At 43.1% G+C, this 21,664-nt stretch overlaps 1 protein-coding gene across 1 annotated transcript in view; it reads right to left on the bottom strand.

The window, feature by feature from the left end:
- The window catches only part of ca16b (carbonic anhydrase XVI b), a 94,623-nt gene extending 76,563 nt beyond the window's left edge, over window positions 1–18,060 (bottom strand). The window contains exon 1 of the mRNA XM_035631555.2: window positions 17,853–18,060. Within this exon, the coding sequence (XP_035487448.1) occupies window positions 17,853–17,937 (85 nt within the window). The 5' untranslated portion in view covers window positions 17,938–18,060. The remainder of the gene's footprint in view (window positions 1–17,852) is intronic.
- Between the last annotated feature and the right edge of the window lie 3,604 nt (window positions 18,061–21,664).

The raw sequence follows: 21,664 nt of genomic DNA, 5'->3' as shown, positions 1-21,664 counted from the left end.
ACTACCTGAGCAAATGTTTCACAGTGAACCTAAACAACCTCTAATCAGAACTAGAGATATTCCAAGCAACGCCTCTGAAACTGCCAAACTTGCTGTCGCACTGTTTTATACTGATACTGTTGTGTTTTTAAAACATTAAAGGTTTTTTTTATAAGCCTAGGCTGCATTTTAACAGCTATTTAAAGAAAGTGATTGTCGTTTATTCCTAGACTTATTTATTTGTCATCTTTCTCAGTAATGCTTTCAAACTAGATAATAAAATAAGTTCTATGGCTTCATCTCTGTATGACTGTTCTTCAAAGGCTTTAACCTGAGTCAGGCCAAACAACAACAATAGCAATCATCACTTTCATACAGGGTTAGTAAAATACAGCTGTTAAAATATGTTATAGAAGTATTAATAAATACACTGGTATTGGATCGGTACAGTATCTGTATCAGCCGGTACGCAAAGTCCACATATCGGAATTGGTACAGGGAAGGGAAAAATGGTATTGGAACCTCTCTAATCAGAGAACACAATAAAACAACAAAAGCTTGCAATACATTCAACAGTATGTATTGTACATACAAATTCACATCATGTTTTTTAATGGATTATTCTGCGAGAACGACGGTTTTAAAATCTTTCATGTGATAGGATTTCTAGTTTTCTACTGTATAAAAACACGCGGCATGATAACTGTCTGTAACCATGACTACCACACTTGTTATTTGCCTCATCAACCACCATCTCACACTAGTGCGTTGAAGTTGGCTTGATTGGCGCGCGAGCACACACACACACACACACACACACACACACACACACACACACACACACACACACACACACACACACACACACACACACACACACACACACACACACACACACACACACACACACACACACACACACACACACACACACACACACACACACACACACCTTAAGACAAGCTCTGCTCTTACTAATAGTTGCATCATTACAGGGATTAATTAAAAACTAAGCACTGCATCAAGCCAACTTGCACTCCAAATTATTTAAAATGGTCTCCAACATGGTATGAGTGACTTTCACATTTAAAAAAAGAAAAAAGAAAAGAAAAAAACATAGCTTTGAGGGAGGTCACAGAGGGGCTGCATGGGTAGAGAGGCATATATGTCTATACGGCGTTATCGTCGGACGAATCAATCCAGCGGCAGGAAACACGGGTTAACACAAAGTGTGAAACACAGAGGGAGGACAGTCTCCGTGGCAGCGACTCGGAGCATATTTGAAGGGCAGGTTGTGAAACAGGAGGGCCGCATCGTCTTTGATCAGAGAGCACAGGAGACAGCACCATGTCAACAGTTTACTCTCATCCATGTCAGCCGTCCCCTGTGGGCGAGAGGATTAAAGCCCCAGCATCTCCGATAGAGCAGAGCAGACAACACAGTCGGTGCTGGGCCAGGAGGAGACAGTGTACAGCCAAGCTACACACAAACAACATATACTGCACACGTGTTATCTTGTTAGACAAATAGCATTCGTGTAGGTTAACTAGCAGTTTAAATTAAATGCTGTACACAAAGAGTGTGACCTAAAAAGGTATTTTTACATTGAGGCATTGGGAGACTTTACATCCGAGTATTTTTAGGATCTCTGGGAAACAAAGCGCTTCAAAACACCTACAGAACAACACCTCGTACAAAATCGTTTTCCTTTTTCATTGCCCCGAGGGCAGGTAAATCATCTGAACCGCCATTAAGCCCTGCTATTTGTTTCATAATATCACGGCAACAAGCACAGAACCCCTGAGAGCCCTTGAAAAAATAAAAAGCAACCTAACAACAACCACAGGGGCGTTTAAGTTGCATTAACCGTTGGAGGACGTAGTTAAAATATCAATCTCGTCTCCGGTGTGAGCATCAGGTACGTGAAGGACAGCCGGGGGTGGCACTTCAATTTCAGCGAGGGGGGATTATTATGGGGTGGATTAATGTATCAAAATCGTCCTGAGCTACAATATCCGTGCAATTTGTTCAAACAAAGAGCGGTGGTGTTTTCGAAGAGGTGAACTCTAATGTCTACACGTAGGATCAACACATTGAATATCGTACAAAAATGCGCTGTCGTTGAATCAATTTTAAGAAATAAACCCTCTCACGCCTCGTGCAGCTCAAGGCTCACACTCGCTCGGGATGTTGGAACAAATCCTTGTGAAAAGAACCAAAGCCAGTTCGTCTCTCAATATTGAGACTTTCCCCCGAAGACAGAAATGATTAAAACAAAAAGCTAATGTAACGGTACATATTTATTTTAAAAAAGGGGCAGGATGGCGCATCTGCTAGTTGCCCTAAATAAACCAAAGTGCCTGTGTTCGTGGGATTAAAGGAAGGTGTCACAAAGGAACGACGACAGTGTGGCTTATTGAAGCATTTTTAGTTTTTGGACAAACACTAGGCTCTGTGGCGTCGAGGACTACAAGTCAAGACGATACATTTTTTTTACCAAAAGAAAAATATGAAATGTCAACAGACATATCTTAGAGAGTGCAGTAGGACAATCATAATAATTCTGCTGCGTTTCACAGACACAACCTGTATAACCTTTCCCAGCTGAACTCATCAGCCACACAGAGCTGGTGTCACTTTGTGTTGCCATTGCGTCTGAGAGAAGTTCACTTTAAAGTCAACTCAACTCAGATAACTTTTCTTTATCACTTAGGTGATCAAAAAACACTGAATGTGACAAATCACTGTCTTCCCAGAGGAAAGGTCAAATGTTTTATTTTGTTTTTATTTTACTTTGACGGTGGATGCTGAGGGAGCACAGCCCATCATCTCAGGCAGTTCTTAAATTAGACGTGGGATGAACGCGCATCATTGAATTCACCAATTAGACAAACTATAGTCTAAACAACTTTTACATTATCCCGTGTGAATCCGCGCGAAAAACGGAGGTGAGCTGCGATTTCACAGGCACCACGAGTGAATAGGAGGGCAGGCGCTTGATGCAAAAAATTGCTATGTATATGACGAAAAACAAATGTGCACACTGAGGGAGACAGCTGCTGTCTGTGCAATCTCATCTGCAATGCACAGACAAACTGTCAAACGCGGAGGACATCTGCTTAGCTTTCTGTTTTGAGGAATCACAAACAGAAATGTTTACGACAAACACGTGTTCAAATATGCTCATTTTATTCTAAAGGCCAAACAGCTCCGTCTCACCGCAGTCTGTCAAGCGCCTCATGGTTACCAGTACCAGTCAGAGCGGTAAAACAAGGTTGGGGGGGGGGGGTCTCTCTGTGGAACAGAGGAGCATAAAAAAAGGAGTATGCCGAGCTTGATTCTTGAGAGCGCATGTGTTTCTCATTTCTCAGAAAGTGGGCGATGCGGCCAGATTTCCCCGGAAGTGTTCCGAGTCACACCAAGGACCTCGGGAAACGCGAGAACTGCCGAGATCAGCCAGAGATACGTCTCGGAGGGAGCCAAGCCTTGGGGCTACACCATCCAGCTCAGAAATAAAAAAATACAAAACAATAATTCTAACTCCCAATGCAGATATTTAGACCGACACAGCTAAAAGCAAACAAGCAGTTTCAGCAAAGAGGACGTCAGCGCCCCTGGGCCTACAGAAATGTAGCCACCTTACAGTTAAATTAAGCCCATTAGGCTGGGGTTGAATCTGTTCATTCACTGAGAATAAAAAAAATTCCAGGAAATAATTTTAAATGTTCCCTTGACATTGGTCTTCATATTTGTATTTTATTTATTTATGTGGGGGGGGGGGGGGGGGGGTCTGTGTGCATGTCGAGACCTGCCTGGCTTTTTTTTTCATCCTGTTGATTGACAGGAAGTGCTACTGCACATTCAGACTATACAGTAGACAAGATGTTTTCATGTCAATGCCGCGCAGCAGGCTAAAAAGGCTGACATACATCTTCACATGAGATATAGAGACAAAAAGAAATGGTGAAAGAAACTCAAGACCCACTTTTAAACTCTCTCTCTCTCTCTCTCTCTCACATTGTGTGCATTATAGCCTTGGACCTCCTCCCAAAACAGAAAAACATTTTTGTTTGCGTTTCATTAGGGAACTTGATACAACAAACACGCAGAATAGGAGGAAGTGCAAAGAGGGCAGGCTCCACTTTCTTATTATGCCGCACTTTCTCGCTCTGCAGTCTACTCTCCACACTTATCTGGTGAAAAGTGGAGAAGACCACCGCATTTTAATCAAATTCAAATGTGCCTCTGACTCCCGACGCCGTCGGAGTTCCGACGCCTACATCCCCTGCAGGTTTCGCTCCTCTGTCAAAAGGTATACGAAGAAAGATGTACATCATCTGTACTGTGATATCACTGGAGGCAGAGGTTTGGAGGCCTGAGCAGCTGAACAGGCCAAGTTCTCTTCAGCCTTTTACTGCAAGGAATATGTGAGAAACACAGCACATCACACGTCGGGGGGGGGAGACGACAACACATACATCCTGATATTCATTCTCTATTCTTAAAATGGCCGGTAAAGAACTATGAACTATTGTTCTATTGTCAGAGCAAAACCCTTTTATGAATTAGAGCTGCAAGGCTTCCTGTGGAGAAGTCAATCTCCACTGGGGGGCTACTGGTCAAAAATGATGAATTCATACAGTAAATCTGAATTGTGCTGTTGAATGTGCTACTATAGGGTGATGCTGGTACAGCGAAGTGAGTGCATTAAATAGCCGGGGAGAACACTGACTGAGTGCATCAGGGGCTCTGCTGAAAACCATTTACAAGATTAAACAAATTCCGGGCCGGTGACCTCTTCACTAGACCAGCTAGAGCTCGTTCCCTCCACCGGCCGCAATAAACAATCCTATACCATCAAACACGTCCCCACACACGGCGGCATGGCTGTACATAACGGCTCTGACTGACGGCGTCAGGAAAATTTACCATGAGAAAGTGAGGATTTCAATTTTTCAATGTAGCAACTGGATCGCGTAAGTGCCAAGAACTTATGAGGTCATACCTCCGGATACGGTTGTGCGGCCCGGCATGAATTGTCTGGTTATTGATTCAGAAATAAATTCAGCTGCCTCTGGCAGAAACGTTGCACGCACGCACGCACGCACGCACGCGCGCGCACACACACACACACACACACACACACACACACACACACACACACACACACACACACACACACACACACACACACACACACACACACACACACACACACACACACACACACACACACACACACACACACACACACACACACACACACACACACACACACACACACACACATTACTGGTGTTCATGAATGGTGATGATGGCTGATTACTGGCAATGTGAATGGGCCCTTCAAAATCAACGGGCAGAGCGAGACACTGTTCCCACCCGGCTAATAATCGGATTAGAGCTGCAACAGTTAATCGATTAATCGATTCGCCAACTATTTTGATAATCGCTAGGTCAGTTTAAGTAGTTTTTATGGAAAGAATTTCAAAATTCTCTGATTTCAGCTTCTTAAATGTGAATATTTTCTGGTGTCTTTGCTCCTCTATGACAGTGAACTGAATAACTTTGGTGTGTGGACAAAACAAAACATCATCTTGGGGTTTTTGGGAAACACGATCGACCGTTTTCACCATTTTATGACACTTTATGAACCAAACAACTAATCTGTTAATCAAGAAAATAATCAACAGATTAATCAATTATGAAAATAATAACCAGCCCTAAATCTGATCACATCTTGGGACTACCGGGGTGAAAGTGTACGCTGTTGTTGCTACAGCAACGTGATTCAGAGGAAACGGTGTGAAGCTGTAAAATACGACTTTAATACAGCTGAAAACTCAAACAGGAAATATGCGGAATCAAATGTACTCTAGCAGAAAATGTTTGCCTGGTGCTTGTGAAAAATAACTGTCATGCAGCTCGCTAGCCAAAAGACCTAATGTTGGCCATAAATAATACCACTGCACCAGGACTTTGCATGAATCACCACCAAACGGGCTCCACTCGCCCGCCCGCCCGCGGCCATACAAGCGATGAGACGTCCCTTCCCTTCCTCTTTAACTGCACTTTAATGTTGGAATCTAATCAATACCTAAAGGCCGAATTTAGAAAGGATAAATAAAACCATGAACAGCAACGCACTCAATATCTCTGCAGCCTCTTTAGCGGTGTGATAGTACGCGATGTTCGCTGTGTGCATTTCTATGCCAGGATCTTTTACGAGCACCACGATGTAAATATACATTATCTCAAGTAGTGTCAGGTGTAAACATCGTACAAATCCACCACACGGGGTTGTTAGACCAGAGTGGTCCAATGTACATTTTACTCTGAATGACTGGTGGAAAAAATTCATCATATTCAGAGCCTTAAATGGTGGGACGAACACAGTGACTGAAAAACTGACACAATATGAAGTGGATCATTGCAATGTATTCACCGTCTCCAATGACAGATTTCCTTCTTTTTTTTTTACCTTGTGAGGATTTAATTTTTTTTTTGTATTATTACTTTGATATTTTTCCTGGAGAAGTCAGGCAGTCACGCTGCATGTATTCCCAGTATTCATTTCCTTCTATCTGGTTCTTGGAATCAATACACTGGAAAAAAATAACAGAATTAACTGTGTTCTGAGGGTCAAGCGGTTACCTCACCACCGCTGTTACTTTTTGTGCAGCTAAAATGAAAATGGTTGTTTCCAACTCTTCAAACTGAATAATTTTTCTATCACATAATCATTTCAATCATGGCAATTTCTAAGAAAAGAAAACGTTCTTAGAATTTAGGCTAGCAACAGCAGAACATTTTGTCAAGTTTAAGTGTGTTCAGATTCAGTGATTTTTTTTAAATTAATAAAATCCAACTTGTGCACTCTTAACTATTAAAAGTTACTGAGACGGGAAATATAAAGTTCCATAGCTGCAGAGCAAACAACAGATATAATGCTGGTTAAATTTAGAGGTAGTGTGATGGAAGCAATTGAGTGGCATGTCATGAAAAGATGGCCGCTAATTAGCCAAATGGGATTACAAGACTATTTCAGGACACATCATCAATGCCAACGTATAACTCATGACAAATGAGGACATCTGCTCGGATGATGGCTCCCCCACTTTAACACGCTTGTTTGGCCTTGCTTTAATACGAGGCAGCCTGGTGGTTGTCTGTTTAGATTTTAAAGTATTTCCCATTGTTGTCAACGCTACCATATCATTTTGCATCAAACTTGGTGAGGACACCTTGGCACCGATTTCATCATCGTCAAAACTTACAACAAAACGTATCCAAGGCTAATAAACACGAGTTGTAATTTACACTCGAGCATGAGCGAACAAAGGCTGGAAGAAAAGAGCTCGACTGAGCAGTACTTGGCTGTGATTCAGCATCACGTGCAAATGCATTTAACTGCAGTTCCTACAACCTGATGGTCCAAAAAATACAAAACTGGATTTGTTACCAATTAAAATATAACTCAGTTTACACACTGACAAAGACGGGGACCAAATCCTCACCTTTAAAAAATGTTTTACTTCATAAGAATCAAAAATTATCAACGGGACGTGAACAAATAAAAGTTTAGACACTGTGTCAGAGATTTAGAAGAACTATGTTGCAAAGATTTCTGCCGCACTAACCAGCCATGGCCTGTCCTGTCTCGTCATACCAGTTTGTAACTCAAGAGGCGATTGCGAATCACTGTAGCGTCCACTCTGCCCTCAGGCCAACAGGAGAGGATGAAGAATTAGTGGTGCCCAGAGGGACAGGAACTATGTCCGGTGGCAAAGGAAAGCAGCGATAGAAAAATGAAAGCAACCAAGAATTGAAATTGGTGTTTCTTTCCACTGCCGGAGAAAGCTGCTGGCGAGTGAAGGAATGAATGAATCCAATTTGTTGTGTGTCAGTGCAGAGTTTCCCGTGCCAGGATTGTGTGGCCACTACGGTTTAAGGACCACAACTGCACTCGTGCCCACCGAGCAGACTAGAAAGAAGGGAAAGAAAAGCTACAATTCCAGGGTGTCCACAGTTGTCTGTGTGCATCCACAAAGTTGAGTTTTACTGAGGCCTGAGACCATCGACTCCTTGTTCCCAACCCCTGCTCCATCATGCTCCAGCCAGGACCACACCTACAGACTCATCTCACTGCTCACTGTCTTACTGTAGCCAATGTAGGGATCAGGAGCTGGCTAGACCGCATCAGCCAGAAGCTATTATCCGACATAAACTCAAAAAAATTGGGTCCGGACATTTTTCGGAGTTTGACAATCACATACGAAGAACGTGAAATGGAATAATTTAGAGTCCTGTTCGCCAGACTCAGCTAAACTGGAATAAAAGCAGAGGTATTTATTATGAGAGCTCAATATTGGGGAGACTTCCGGTTCGCTACACAGATCAACAGGTCCCATGGCGGTCTGCCTATCCCCGGTCTCTGTAGTGTATTTAGTTGAGAGGAATGTCGTCATGTCCCCGCGACTATGACGCCTCGAGTGAGACATCAGCTGCTCAATGATTGTTTCGGCTTGCCACAGACGAGATGACCTCGCTTGGTGCCTGAGAAGACTAGTCTTAACCGTTTCTCAGGGGAGGCTAGATCCAAAATCCCTCAACACAACGCAGCGAGAGATTGTCCGAGTCAGACGCACTCACACCAACAGTACAATTCACGGAACATTCAGACATCTTTCAGACGCCGGTAGGAAAAGTTCCAGAAAAACGTTTGCAGACATTTGCCCCTTCACATGCAGCCCCTGCAGAAGAGCTCTGTGCACGTCTGAAAGCAGCTAGAGAGATTCTTTTGTTCTTTCTTTCCAGCACCTGACGCTAGCTTGAAGCCTCGGTGCAAAAGGGGAAGTAGATCAGAAGTGCACTGGTGTGATTGAATAAGCTCCCACCCCGGACTCTGGCCTCCTCCAATTCAATAGAAGGGTGATGCTCGCTGAGAAGAGGAGGAATTTCTCTGCACCGCTGCTGTTCAATGAGTCTGGGTCACAGGAGCCTTTGACAGCACCTCTGCACATTAAGGAACTTGTTTTGGATCATTGTCCAGCTACAAATCTTTTCCTTAAAGCACTTTGTGGATTAAAGAAAAAAAGCCAGATAAGTTCAGGCATTATCAGAGGGACAGTTACACGGCTGTCGGCGCAAATATCAAATGTTGTAATCAGTCATTATGTTTCTTATTTTTCTAAAGAAAGCCTATACGTTTGCTTTATCATTAGAAGCGACAGTAAGAGATTTCCCATTATTGTCCATCAGCATTCGTGTTAATCAAATCACTTCTTCTTTGGTCCCAAAAAACATGAAATGCTGCTATTTACTGTATCTTCTCATCCTACTTCACAGACATTTCTGTCCAAATGACCGAAAATATTGCCGTGAAGAGTGATTTGTGGCACAATGAAGAGCATTACAGACATTTTTACTAGTGTAGTTGAAATTTTGTTTCAGTGTTAGTTTGTGACCGCCTGACCTTAGATTCAGAGCCTACGTATAAAGGGCAGGCATAATAGGCTGTTGCGTCAGCCGACACCTTTTTGGTCTACATATTTGTTTTTCCTTTATTTATTCTATGTTACCTTTATGATTTATTGTTTGTTTTTTTTATCATGTGGACTGAGATAAATAGAACAGAGGAGAAAGAAGAACCGTTACTCAATATATATTTTAATGTCTCGCAGCTTGACTTTCATCCATCCACTGAAAAGATGATTGGTGTATAATATCCAAAGGCTTGAACACAAGCTCGAGATTATTATAGACTAGAAAAGCAAAATCAACCGCCCTTTATCTCAAAGCAACAACTATCGCTTCAACGGTAACGTCTCTGATGCCACAAAGCCAATTCACAGAATTAACATTACCGCGACACAAAGCCGAACAAATGCGGGGCGGTGGCGAGCTCCCACCTGCCTGGCGATGGCTGTTAAGTGTGGGCACAGATGATCTCTGGAATCCCTCAGTGATTAGTGATTACCTGGGGATAGGTCTCCTCTCGGGCGGCAGTAAACACTTGTGTTGTGAGCTTTAGATTTGCTGTGACAATAGCAGCTGTCACGCCTTCAGCTCACGCCACAGTTTGACAGATCGGCAAGACGCGCAGGAAATATGCACAGTGGCGCATCTAAAGTCACTCAGGCACCAACTGGAAGGTGTTGGCGGAGGGTTGAAACATTGAACCGTGTTGTCGTATAAATTCCTTTCACCACCTAATAAAAAAACTTGCGTTGTCTTTGTTGAGGAAGTGTGAAATTATCTCTTTCTGAAATATGAAAATGTCACGGAAAAGGCCACGGTATTCAAATCCCTAGTTAATTAGGGGTTCCACTACCAGGAGGGTTTGAATGTTTGTGTTGAAGAACAGAAACATTTGCATTCCCCAAAGGGGAGCATGTCAACAGGATCGATAGGGCAGTCTGTAAAACTCCTGTTCCGCCTCCGATAACTATCCAACTCAGCACATCTTCCCCCTTGGAAATCTCTAAAATTAACTCACACCGAAGTTTCACACTAGCTGCATTTGTCATTCTTACACATATTACACATTTAAATTCACTTGGCCGAAGAGTAAAGCATGCAAAAGAGATCCAAATGAATCAGCACCTGGAAAAGATCCATTCGCTCCTGGAAAAGGTCCACCACTACCTGAAATGCTTAGCTCTCTTTTTTTTTTTTTTTGTTAAGGTTTGATACCAATGACTCCCATTCCATTGTTGTTCTCGAGCTTTCTGTGGAAGTAAAGAAAGCTCAGAGAGACAGTCTGGAGCGTGTGGGAGAGACAAACAGAACATCAATCTCATTCTAAACCCAAAGGAAAGAGCCTGGGGACCGATCTCTCGACGTGTTAACTTAGGGAGAGGGGGGGGGGACGCATTCAACAAGGAATTAATGAAATGGGTTTAGCACTGGAGTGGAAAAGTGGGTATCGACTCAGTGCTAAACTCAGCCTGCCAAACTGCATCTGATTACAACTATTCTCGTGTATTTACTACCCATGTCATATACGCTAGCTCATAATGGCCCCTTTAATTGTGATTATTTCAATTTCAAGTCTGATACGTGGTGAGCTATTGTGTGTTGGTCACTTATACAATTCCCCAAATCAACAATATGTCATCAATCTGTATGATAATGCAAGTTGAAGCCATACTGCTTACCATACCTCCTTGATGAAGAACACATTTATATTCCAGGTGCCCAAATTTTTCTCAAGTCGTATTGATTTTTTTTTTTTAATTTTGCCTTAAACTTACTTATTTACTATTTTGTGATTTGAAGCTTCTTAGCCGTCCCCAAGTCTAATTCTAAGAACATTTTTCGGCAAAGGACCTGTTCAGACTTCCTACAGTCAATCTTTTCAAAAGGTTGAAGTGTGTTATAATATATGGCAATGAGGTGCAATAATTTGTCCGCTGCCTCAACAGTCCTAATCGTCTTTGCAAACACTTTATATGTAAGTTGATGAATAACCCAGCCAACACAGCTTACCAGAGATATTCCGTATCATGCGTTGTATATGTCGGCCAATATGAAACAAGACAGAGTCGGTGTACTGTTGTTACTTTGTGAGCACTTAAAATTCATTATTTTGTTGTGTCCCACTAGGGCTGGGCGATAAAACGATAAAGATAATTAATCGCGAAATAACTTTTCCTTGATAGATATATAAGATACGGTCGATATAACTCCGATAGAACACGTTCCATCCATGTTTTGACGGACAACAAAAACAGCCAAGATGATGAGAATAGCGCCGTGCCGAACGTCAAGTTAGGTTGACGCACCCAGCAGAGTGATTTGATTTAAATCGTGATATATATACACATTGATCAATATGAAACAAATTATCGTGATGTGATTTTTTCCATATCGTCCAGGCCTATGTTCCACTAACTAAATATCTCAATCAAAATCCTTAAACCAAATTCAAGGCACCATAATTAAAAATGTCTGTCTGTCTACACTACAACTATCGGCCAATATATTCTTATATCAGATTTTCTTTTATCTCTCGAATGCTGACATCGACCTCAATAATCCAATAACCGAGATAGTGATGCTAAACAATAAAAGGGATATTGGAGGAAATATCAGCATGGTTAAAAGCAGCCCACTGAAAACACACAGCTGAGCATCCAGTTGAATGAAACCAATACCCTCCGGTGTTCTTCAGCAAAATGTGCTGAACAACAGCCAGTGCCAAGGATCTAAGGCGCTGTCAGGTTTACTTGGCATCGATTCAAGTTTTATTTAATCATTGTGTTACTGTTCCATTTGAACAAAACACGTGTCGCTCCTGACAGGGACAACAACTCTACACAGCTGCTACCACTGTAGAGTTTAATATACAGTGCAGTGGCTGCAATTTGAAGTAAAAGTGACCTATATTCATGGTTGTTTGCTCCCACATACTGGGACACACGGGTACACTCCCCACTTTCTACAGCTGCTCAAGACAACAGGATTATAATGTATGCAAAGGTTAAAAATCAATTCATCAAACACTACTTGACTCATGCAGCAAGCTTATTTGGCATTCTGCAGAGCACCTTGAGCTTGATAAAACACGCACAGGCTAATCCTATATCTTCGGTGATTGTCGCCATAATTCACGACAGGGTAAATGAGCTTCGCGGACAGGGTAGCCTACTTTTTGAAGTTGTCGGGGCTTTTTTTTTCCCCCTAAGAAAAAAGACAATCTTGAATGTAGCCCACAGAAGAAGAAAAAAGAAAAAGAAAAGAAAAAACAATGAGCACAAAGCAAACGCATGCTCTGTTGACCCACAATAACACAATGCAGGAAAAGGGAGCCTGAAGGTTCCATTGTCTCGGCTCTCCACAGGGCAGCGTTGACTGACAGTTCAGCTGTAAGTAAAGCTGACACAGTATCACATCGCGGCGCCGCTGTTTGAGGGCAAAGAGGACGAGGCGACTGAAGGACACAGGACATTTATTGATATGGCCAAGTCCTTGAGCGCAGCAGTGTATGTCCTTCAGTGACAGTGCCTTATTGCCTGGACATTAATCACCATTGTCATGAAGTACAGGAAATAAGTACACTGGTTTCCCCAACAGCATGTTTCCCCAACTGCATGTTTCAAATCAGCCTGGTCAAATCCAGTTTGCGTGCGTGCGTGCGTGCGTGCGTGTTTTGAGTTGTATGTTGCTCAGACAAATGAACTGATTTCGATTGAAGTGGCTGGGAGTAATTCGAAATGATTAAAATGCTACTGTGACCAGCTTGGAGTATCTCCGCTGAAAAGACCGAATGAGCTCAACCATACACGCCAAGTAAGGAAGTGATGAACAATTGCCTTGATTAGCATAAGCTAAACAAATAAACACTTTAATCACAATTAACGTCAAATTACTGCAATTATCATATAAAATAAAGCATTGTTCGCATAATGCTGAGCACCTATGTAGCTCCTGAAATATTACACTTCAAAATATATATTTTGCCAGAGCGGTTCACATCTCTGAGGCGTGAAATTTACTTGTGAATCTGCTTAAAAAAATTATATTTGAAATTAATGTGATTTATAATGGTTATTCTTCAATAACTAAAGCCGGACAAGGGCCACTTTGGTTTACCTTCTGCAAATATGAACTATTCAGGATATACAGACAAAATAAATAAATAAAGAAAGATAAGAGGACACGCTGTAGCACAGGAGAACGAGTAGAGAACAGACAGCGTCTGTTATCCACACTGGTCATAAATGAGCTGCCAAATCTGCCTTCAGTAAACTTGTAAAGCAAATACGTCTGCAGAGCCACTCCAAACAAAACCGGAAGTTTGGTGACTGAAGAAGAGACGGCTTCTGAAATGATATTCAAAAACGTGACAGAGCTGTGGTGCAAAAAAAAATTTAATTGAGGCAGCCGTGTCCAGCGGGCACGAGGGCAGCTTTAGCCCACAATGTTTAACTAATGGTTACAGATGTAACATGATGCAAATACATTATAATTTTGACGTTTTATTAGCGGGGTATAGGTGGTAGAAAACACACACACATATATATATATATACTTCTTCTCTTTATGCGTTTGTTGCTCTGCTGAAGATTGTGCTTCGTCTATCCCTAACTCCTAGCAGCCGTTACAGGTACCCTGTGGTCGTAGTGTGATCCTCTACTGTGCACATTACCCATGGACGCACGTGTGAGCATGTGGGCGACACAATACGCATCCCACCTCTGGTTTTAGTGCAATTCACAAAAGGGCCAACAATAGCAGAATGTGGTGCTAGTGAATGAGTTCCAGGACAAGGACGTGTTAACGCAGCTCAACAAATTATATAACATGGGTCTAAATGTTTTGAGACATTGATATCTGGAAAAGCAACATATTTAATTATTCTTCAAGTGTAATTTTCCTTAAACTTTGAAAAAATAGGACAAAACTAATTTCACAAGCCACTTTCCATCAAATCAAGCTCTCTTTCCACAGCAGATGAGTTTAAAATGTTGCTTTCCCAAACCACAACAGTGTTCCACTACTTAATCACCGTAACAGAAGATGCACAACACACAACCGTTCTCCAAAGCCCAACTACCGTATGTGTCAAAACTGGCATCATCCAAACAAAGTTAACAATTTAAAAAAATCCAATCTAGCTTTTTAAAGTTTATCCATTCGCATTAGACGGATAGATAAGATGGTCATTTAATTTGACAACATTAAGCAAAGGATGAGTAGCACGAGCAAAAGGATCTACTGAATTATCTGCACATGACTGAAAAGTGATTACAGTTGCAGCGCCGTTTCCCCATCGGACCGTTTAGTGGGTGGCACAGGCAGCTGGTGGAGAGACAACAGATAACAGTGTGACGAGCCCATCCATGATCCGCGACTGAGCATATGTTACCGATGCTATTTTATAACCAGGCTAAAGTTCATTTTTACACGGTGTGTCAGTACTGTACATCCTGAGCCAATTATCCGGGGAGGACGGAGAGGACCTTGATGATAATGAGGCAGTTGCCAACATCAGTGATGTCCAGACAGCTGGCATCCTGCTGGCACAGGAGTAGATCAGGACCTCATTAATAGTATTAAGGACACTTTTGAGGGTAAAATATATATATATGGATGATGGTGATGATGGTGTCATTTAAAAATGGACATTGCTACAATATATTCCATACAAGCAACAAATGTCCTTTGCATTTGTCAAAAAGTTTAATATTCAAATTGCAAAAATTGTGTTCACTTTCCTATTTTCTATGCTGACAATTATTCCCCAGCTCTGTATCATGAGACATCAGGCCTTTTGCCTTTTTGTCAAGTGCCAAATTTATATAAATTTATATAATTTCCATATTTTCCTAAATGCTTATGTGATAAAATGAGGAGGATTTTTTATCTTAGTGCCAAGCTATGTTCCCGATGATGACTGCACAGTTGCAAAAAAGACTGCATACATACGTCTGGGCTACGATTTCAGGAATAACACAACTCCAGATGAACGGCCTATAGATTTTTTTAAAGCCACCCTAATAATAGTGAATATAGGGGCAACAAACCTTGAATGTGTGTGAAAGAAAACATGCAGGAGTGTTTTTCTACATACAGCAGATCATTTACAATTGCCTTTAAACATTACGTTCTGTTTGATATCATGAAATTAGGACATTTTCATGAACAGCTGCACCTTTAAATTCTTTATGCGTTTATCTAAAAAAGAAAAATAACCCCCTGCCTTCTTTTTAATCAACTTATTACCATATAAATGGCAATCAATTGATACTGTCCACTATGCAAACTCCAAATTCATATCATGAAGATTTAGGTCATCCAGTCGAAAGCGGTAGACGAACACAGTTAAGTGAGCCGTGTAGAAGTAGTTAAATTGGACTTGTCTTCCACCACCTACTCGCTGGTCTGCCAGTCTGTCTGCATCGCCTCTCCGCCATGTGTCAGTGGTCTGGTGTGACAAACCATACGAGAAAACTCAGCTGTGTCAGTGGCGTGTAAGACTACAAGTCAAAAACCTGCAAACTGAGGACGTGGAAGCATGGAACTGGGGGATTTGGGGGCAGAGGGGGGTGACTCAGAGGAACCATTCTCCTGTTACATCACTGCTACTTCAGTATGGGGGGCGACTGGTGCCACAGAGGAGCGAAGACCTCAAGCACATATGAGACGCACACTTACTACAATACAGACTCTCCAGTTGGCACAACATTGGCAAGTTAACAACATTGGATACTAGTAATATCTCAATAAAGATAAAATAGTAGGAAGCTATTTAGCCCCTTATTCAAATTCTTCGAACTGCACCATAACAGTGCCTGACTAATAATCAGTGAGCTAAAGACTGGTATTAGTTAATCTCCATTAGTATATTGGTCAGAGTTAATGCTCAATAATACATAAAGAGAAATGCTAAATACTTTTATAGTAATTCAGCAAAATGTGCCACAATTATATTGAACTGGTTAACTGGTCAATTGAAAACTTGGTGTCCAATAGCAGAACTGCAACAACTAGCCAATTAGTAAATGAGTCGTCATCAGAAACATTATTTGGCAGCAGTGTTGATGTCTAGTCTAATTTTAAGCACAAATGACAAAAATTCTCTGGCATTATGTTCTCACCTATAGGATGATTTGGTGTGGGGGGTTTTAAGCGTTAGATAATACACTGACTTTAATCTTTGCGTTTTTGACTGTTGGTCAGACGCGATAACACAAAGCCATCTGAAGAGGTCACTTTGGGCTCTAGGTGAATATTTTCACAATTTTTGGCATTGTCAATGGAAAAAAAAAACTATTTATTAATTGAGAAAATACTCAGTAGATTAACCAATAATTAAAAAGGATGCAGCCTTTCTTCGGTTTGAGGGTCCCTGGCTTTTCGATTTAATCATTACAATTTTCAACTTTTTGGGGGCACTTTATGGATTTTATAGACACAAAGATTTCGACAACGTAATGATGAAAAATGACAGCTGCGGCCATATAAACTACAATAATAAGATACAATTGATCTTCTTTCCTCACAATTTCAACTCCATTGGTGCGGGATGTTCCAGGACTACAGAGTTTGTGCTCGAGTGGCATTAATCGCCCCTCATACCGGCACGTCCATCTGAGAGCCAGCAGCGCCGACTGTCGCCTTCATCATCATCATCATCATCGTCATCATCCCTCCTTCCTACCCTCCTACCTAAGCATACGACAGCGAGCAGACACAGATTACACCTCCACACACCAGATCGAGACCACAGCCACGGGAGGAGAACTCGGGACACCACCGGACACAAACACCAGGAACACAACAGCAGGCAGAACGGAACTGATGAGAGGGGGGGGGGGGGGGCGAACAAATCAACCCACAGGAGACTATGAGTGAAACATTACAGAGGATCATTCTTAACCACACACCCTGTGTGTGTGTGTGTGTGTGTGTGTGTGTGTGTGTGTGTGTGTGCGCTCCGTGTTGAACGAGTGAGGAGGTGGCCAGCGTGTGAAAAGCACCGGGGTCAAACCGGGAGTCGTCGGACCTTAAAAAGGGGGGCACTAAATGTTTGTCCTGACGTCGCCGATCGATAACGTGCACATTAAATCACGGAGGCTCGGCTCGACTCGGCCCTGTGAACCGTTACTACAGGAACTCAGGCTGTAAACGTCGCCCTCTGAAAAATAAAAGATACATATCTCCCCCCCAACATCCGCAAACAAACAAAAAGTGGAAGCGTCCCCCTTTCTTGGTTACGCACGAGCGACACGACGCAGCGGCCGCGGCTCGGCGGAGCTCGGTGGAGCTCGGCGGAGCTCGGGGCCGAGCGGACGACGGAGCTCGGCGGAGCTCGGGGCCGAGCGGACGACGGAGCTGCTCCCGTGTGTTGGTGCGACGACACTCACCGGGATGACAGTCGTCGTGCTCGGGCAGGGTCAGAACCATCAGGGGTAAAATCCACCAGTAACTCGGTTCCCGTGTCCTCCGCATGTTGTAGACCGCTCATCGAGAGCAACAAGGAGGCGGCGGGCCACAAAGTTGGTTTTTTTAGGTTCTTTTTGTTTTTTTGTTGTTGTTTTTTTACAGTCCTGTCTCTTCTTCTACAGAAAACCGAAAAACAAGACGAGTGAAACAGAAATCACAACCGGAGAAGCGCGGCGGGGCGAAGTTGGCAACAAGCAGCCACGAAGGCAGAGCATCGAAGTGTCGGTCAGACGAGTCACAGCTTCACTTTGTGGAGAGAGGGGGGAAAAGAAAAGAAGAAAAAGAGAGAGAGAGAGAGAGAGAGATTAATGAATTCGCCTCCAGTCCGAGACGAGGCGGTTCTTCTCTCCGGCCGCGAGGAACAGGACGTCGCGCACAGCGCGGCCGCGCGGGAACACTTCGCCGTCTGCGGTCGGACTCCACCGAGCCTGGAGCGGGCTTCCAGAGGGCGACATTCCCCAAGTGTGGCGGCGCTGGACGAGGAGGAGGAGGAGGGGGGAGGAGGAAGAGGAAGAGGAGGGGGGAGGGAGGAGGAGGGGGGGGGGGGGGTGCGGTGGGGGTCAATCGGCGATCAATCGCTGCCGGTAACTACACAGCGCGGGAGAAAGTGGTCGCGTCTCATCGATTAAAACGTGATCGTTATTAAGTGAGTGTCCGCGGCGTCAGCGTGGCCCCGGGGGCCGATGCGCGGTGCGTCGGGGAGGCGAGAGAAGCAAAGAAAGGAAGAAAGAAAGAAAAAAAAGCTGGGGAAACGTCCCACTCTTCCATCCAGGAAGTAGACTAGCGGTCATGCATGCGCGGATATCAGGCTGCTGCTGCTGCTGGTGGTCCCATCCGACCGGACGGGCTGCGCGCGAGGGGGCGGGGGGGGGGGGGGGGGGGGGGGGGGCGCGGAGGGGAAGGGGAGGCGGGTCCTAGATTTATTTATTTATTTGATTTCTTTGCTGAATGCAACATGACTGGGGACGCACACCCGCAGGCTGGTGCCTGTAGTTTGTCTCTGATTACAATGGACTCGCGTCAGACTGCCGGGGTCCGGACTGGATGCCGCTGCGCCTCTTCTGAATGTTGCGTCAAACATGTTGCACCAGACATGATGAAACACTGCCGGACCGGAATGGAATGTTCTCCAGCAAAGGAGCAGGATATCTACAAGCCTTGTAACAAAAAAATGTAAAAAAATGAATGTCCCTGTTCAATCCACAGATTCCACTCCCAGTGCTGTTCTGCTGCTTCCTCCCCAGGCCCCATTATTAAAATGACCCTCCTGTGGCCACACGCTGATGTCCCTTTGCCTCCTGCTGGCAGAACTGTGAATGGAATACTTCAGCAGTAATCATCACCTGGAATAGCGTCCTGTGAGAGTGGGTGCTGATTGGAGAACCGTGCATCCACTGGTGACACTCCCCCAGGTGAATGTGTAGTCAGTGGTGTCTCCCGCAGAACCATCCAGCTGGACATTTAATTTGAGGAATCTGATTAAATTTCTCATTTAATTACGCCATTCTCTGCAGGGCCATTGAGGACAGTCACGAGGGCCCTTTGCTTTTAATGTGAGCCATCTGCTTCCTCTCCAAAATGCCTACCTTTTCACAGCCCCCACAGCCCCGTGAGCATCCTCGCACGAACCTCCAGGCTGCACTACCTCCGTTCACTCTGCACAACACCGTCGTCGTCGCACTCGACTGTAGTCTTACTGCGTGTAACCAGAACAAAAGTACTTTTCACTTTAACCTGTGTGACCCTAATTGTGGGTGGCTGTGGCTCAGAGGTCGTCCACAAACCAGAAGGTTGGTGGTTCGATCCCTGATTCCCCCATGGTCACTGTAATATCACTTTGAGTGGTCAATAAGACTGGACGAGCGCCACACAAGTACAGTCCATTTACCATCTAATCAATCATGCAGACTGCAAAAAAATCAGCTCTTACATGTAGAGACAAATTTCCCACAGACCAATGAGACATCACCAAGAATGTAAATGAGCAAATAAAGTTTGCAGTAACTAATAACGATTCCAATCCACATCGATATGTGCAACAGTAATGTGCACATGTTCAGTATCATACAATATAAGATTTTTTTATAATATAAAAATCCTAATTCAAGCCCCACTTACTCGGGGGAATTTATTTTTAATTTTTTATACAATTGATCAAGTTGTAATAAACTCAATCTGCATTAATTCAGACTATTCTGAGAATAATTGTTAAAGTCAGTCGTGGGGAACGTCCAGCCCCCGGGCCGTATACCGTATACAGCCCACGAGGCAATTCTCAAATACCAAAAAAAAGTTAAAACATCTCATGACAGCAATTCATTTTTTTTTCTGTTATAAAAGAAAATAACATAAAGACTGGACTAGCATGTCTTTCAGCGTGATCCCTCCTGGCTCAATGCCTGTCAGGTGACGATCAGGAGGACAAACCACAAGTCACCCTGGCTGACGAGCGATATGGCGACTGTGAAGAAAAGAAAAGCAGGTGCTGAATGTTGAGCTTTTTCAATAAAACAAACGTGCAATTATGTTGTGTTGACGTGAACAGAGAGCCTGTGAAGGAAAAAGGTAAATTTCAAGAGTCATTACCGCTGGAAACATACAGCTAAATCAGATAGTCTGCGAGGGCAAACACTCTTGGATAAAGTTGATGCTCTTTGGTGGAGTTTGTTTGGCCTCCAAGCAGCTTTCGCAAGACACATTCTGACACAAGCAATGTTAATGTGGGCAAGTATTGCTGAAAGCGTGCCAGGAGCTAAGACGCTGAAACCTTTTTCAGAAGGAGAATTCCAGAGGAGCTTTGTTGCTGAAGAGCTGTTGCACCAGACAAAGTGAAACAAAGCCAAAGTGTCGGTTTGTCTCAAAGAACTGTTGATGACTGATATGGCACGACAAGATACTGAAAAAAAATCAGCACTGAAGGACATTACAAGAAATGCCTCAAATGCCACATAAATATGTGGGATTACTGTAGCTTGGCTGTCACTGTAAGCCATGGCACCTGCACCAAATGTGAGGATTTGTTTCAACAAGTTGTTTTGGTTTTAACCGATTCTGAATAGCATCGTCTTCACTACCATCTGACATCAGATGCCTCGCCACAGAAAAAGAGTTCAAGCCACCACATTTTGAGGTTGGTGTGATATTTGTATGACCCATGAAGGATGTTATAAAAACTTTTAATGGCCCTTAAGTGGAAAATTAGAGCCATGCTCCAAGTAAGAATGTCAAAAATTTACTGGTGCAGCTTCTGAGGATTTGTTCCTGCAAACTATAATAGTTGTATTAAGTATGTAAAAAGTTTTCTGCCAGTAAAAGTACAAATTGAAAAAAAAGGAATATGAAAATGTTAATTTAATGGCATCACAAAGGTATCTGGTCCGGACCTTTTGATTACTTTCTGGCTTTTTAAAGAGATTGGTAAATAATGAAAATAATCATAAGATGCAGTCATAATGTAATCTAAAAGATTAAAAAGCAGCAGTGTCCCTTCTCACTACTGTTTCAGAAAATCACTTTTCATCTAGAAGAATGTGCGACCTCTTAGTCGGGAAAAACAATACCTCACGAACAGCAATCAGTGTAGACTTAATTAACAGTCTAAAATTAAAAAGCCAAGGGAAAATTTGTGGTCATAATTTAAGCAATAAGCCACAAGGCTCCGAGAAGCCAAAGCTGTGATCTATTTGTTTTCTTTTGCGAAACATTGCCTTGAAGCTGTTTTGAAATCAACCGT

This window comes from Scophthalmus maximus, chromosome 6 (assembly GCF_022379125.1).
Source record: "Scophthalmus maximus strain ysfricsl-2021 chromosome 6, ASM2237912v1, whole genome shotgun sequence".
Classification (NCBI taxonomy): domain Eukaryota; kingdom Metazoa; phylum Chordata; class Actinopteri; order Pleuronectiformes; family Scophthalmidae; genus Scophthalmus; species Scophthalmus maximus.
Note: the sequence above shows the minus strand (reverse complement) of the source record. Positions and strands in the feature narration are given on the sequence as shown.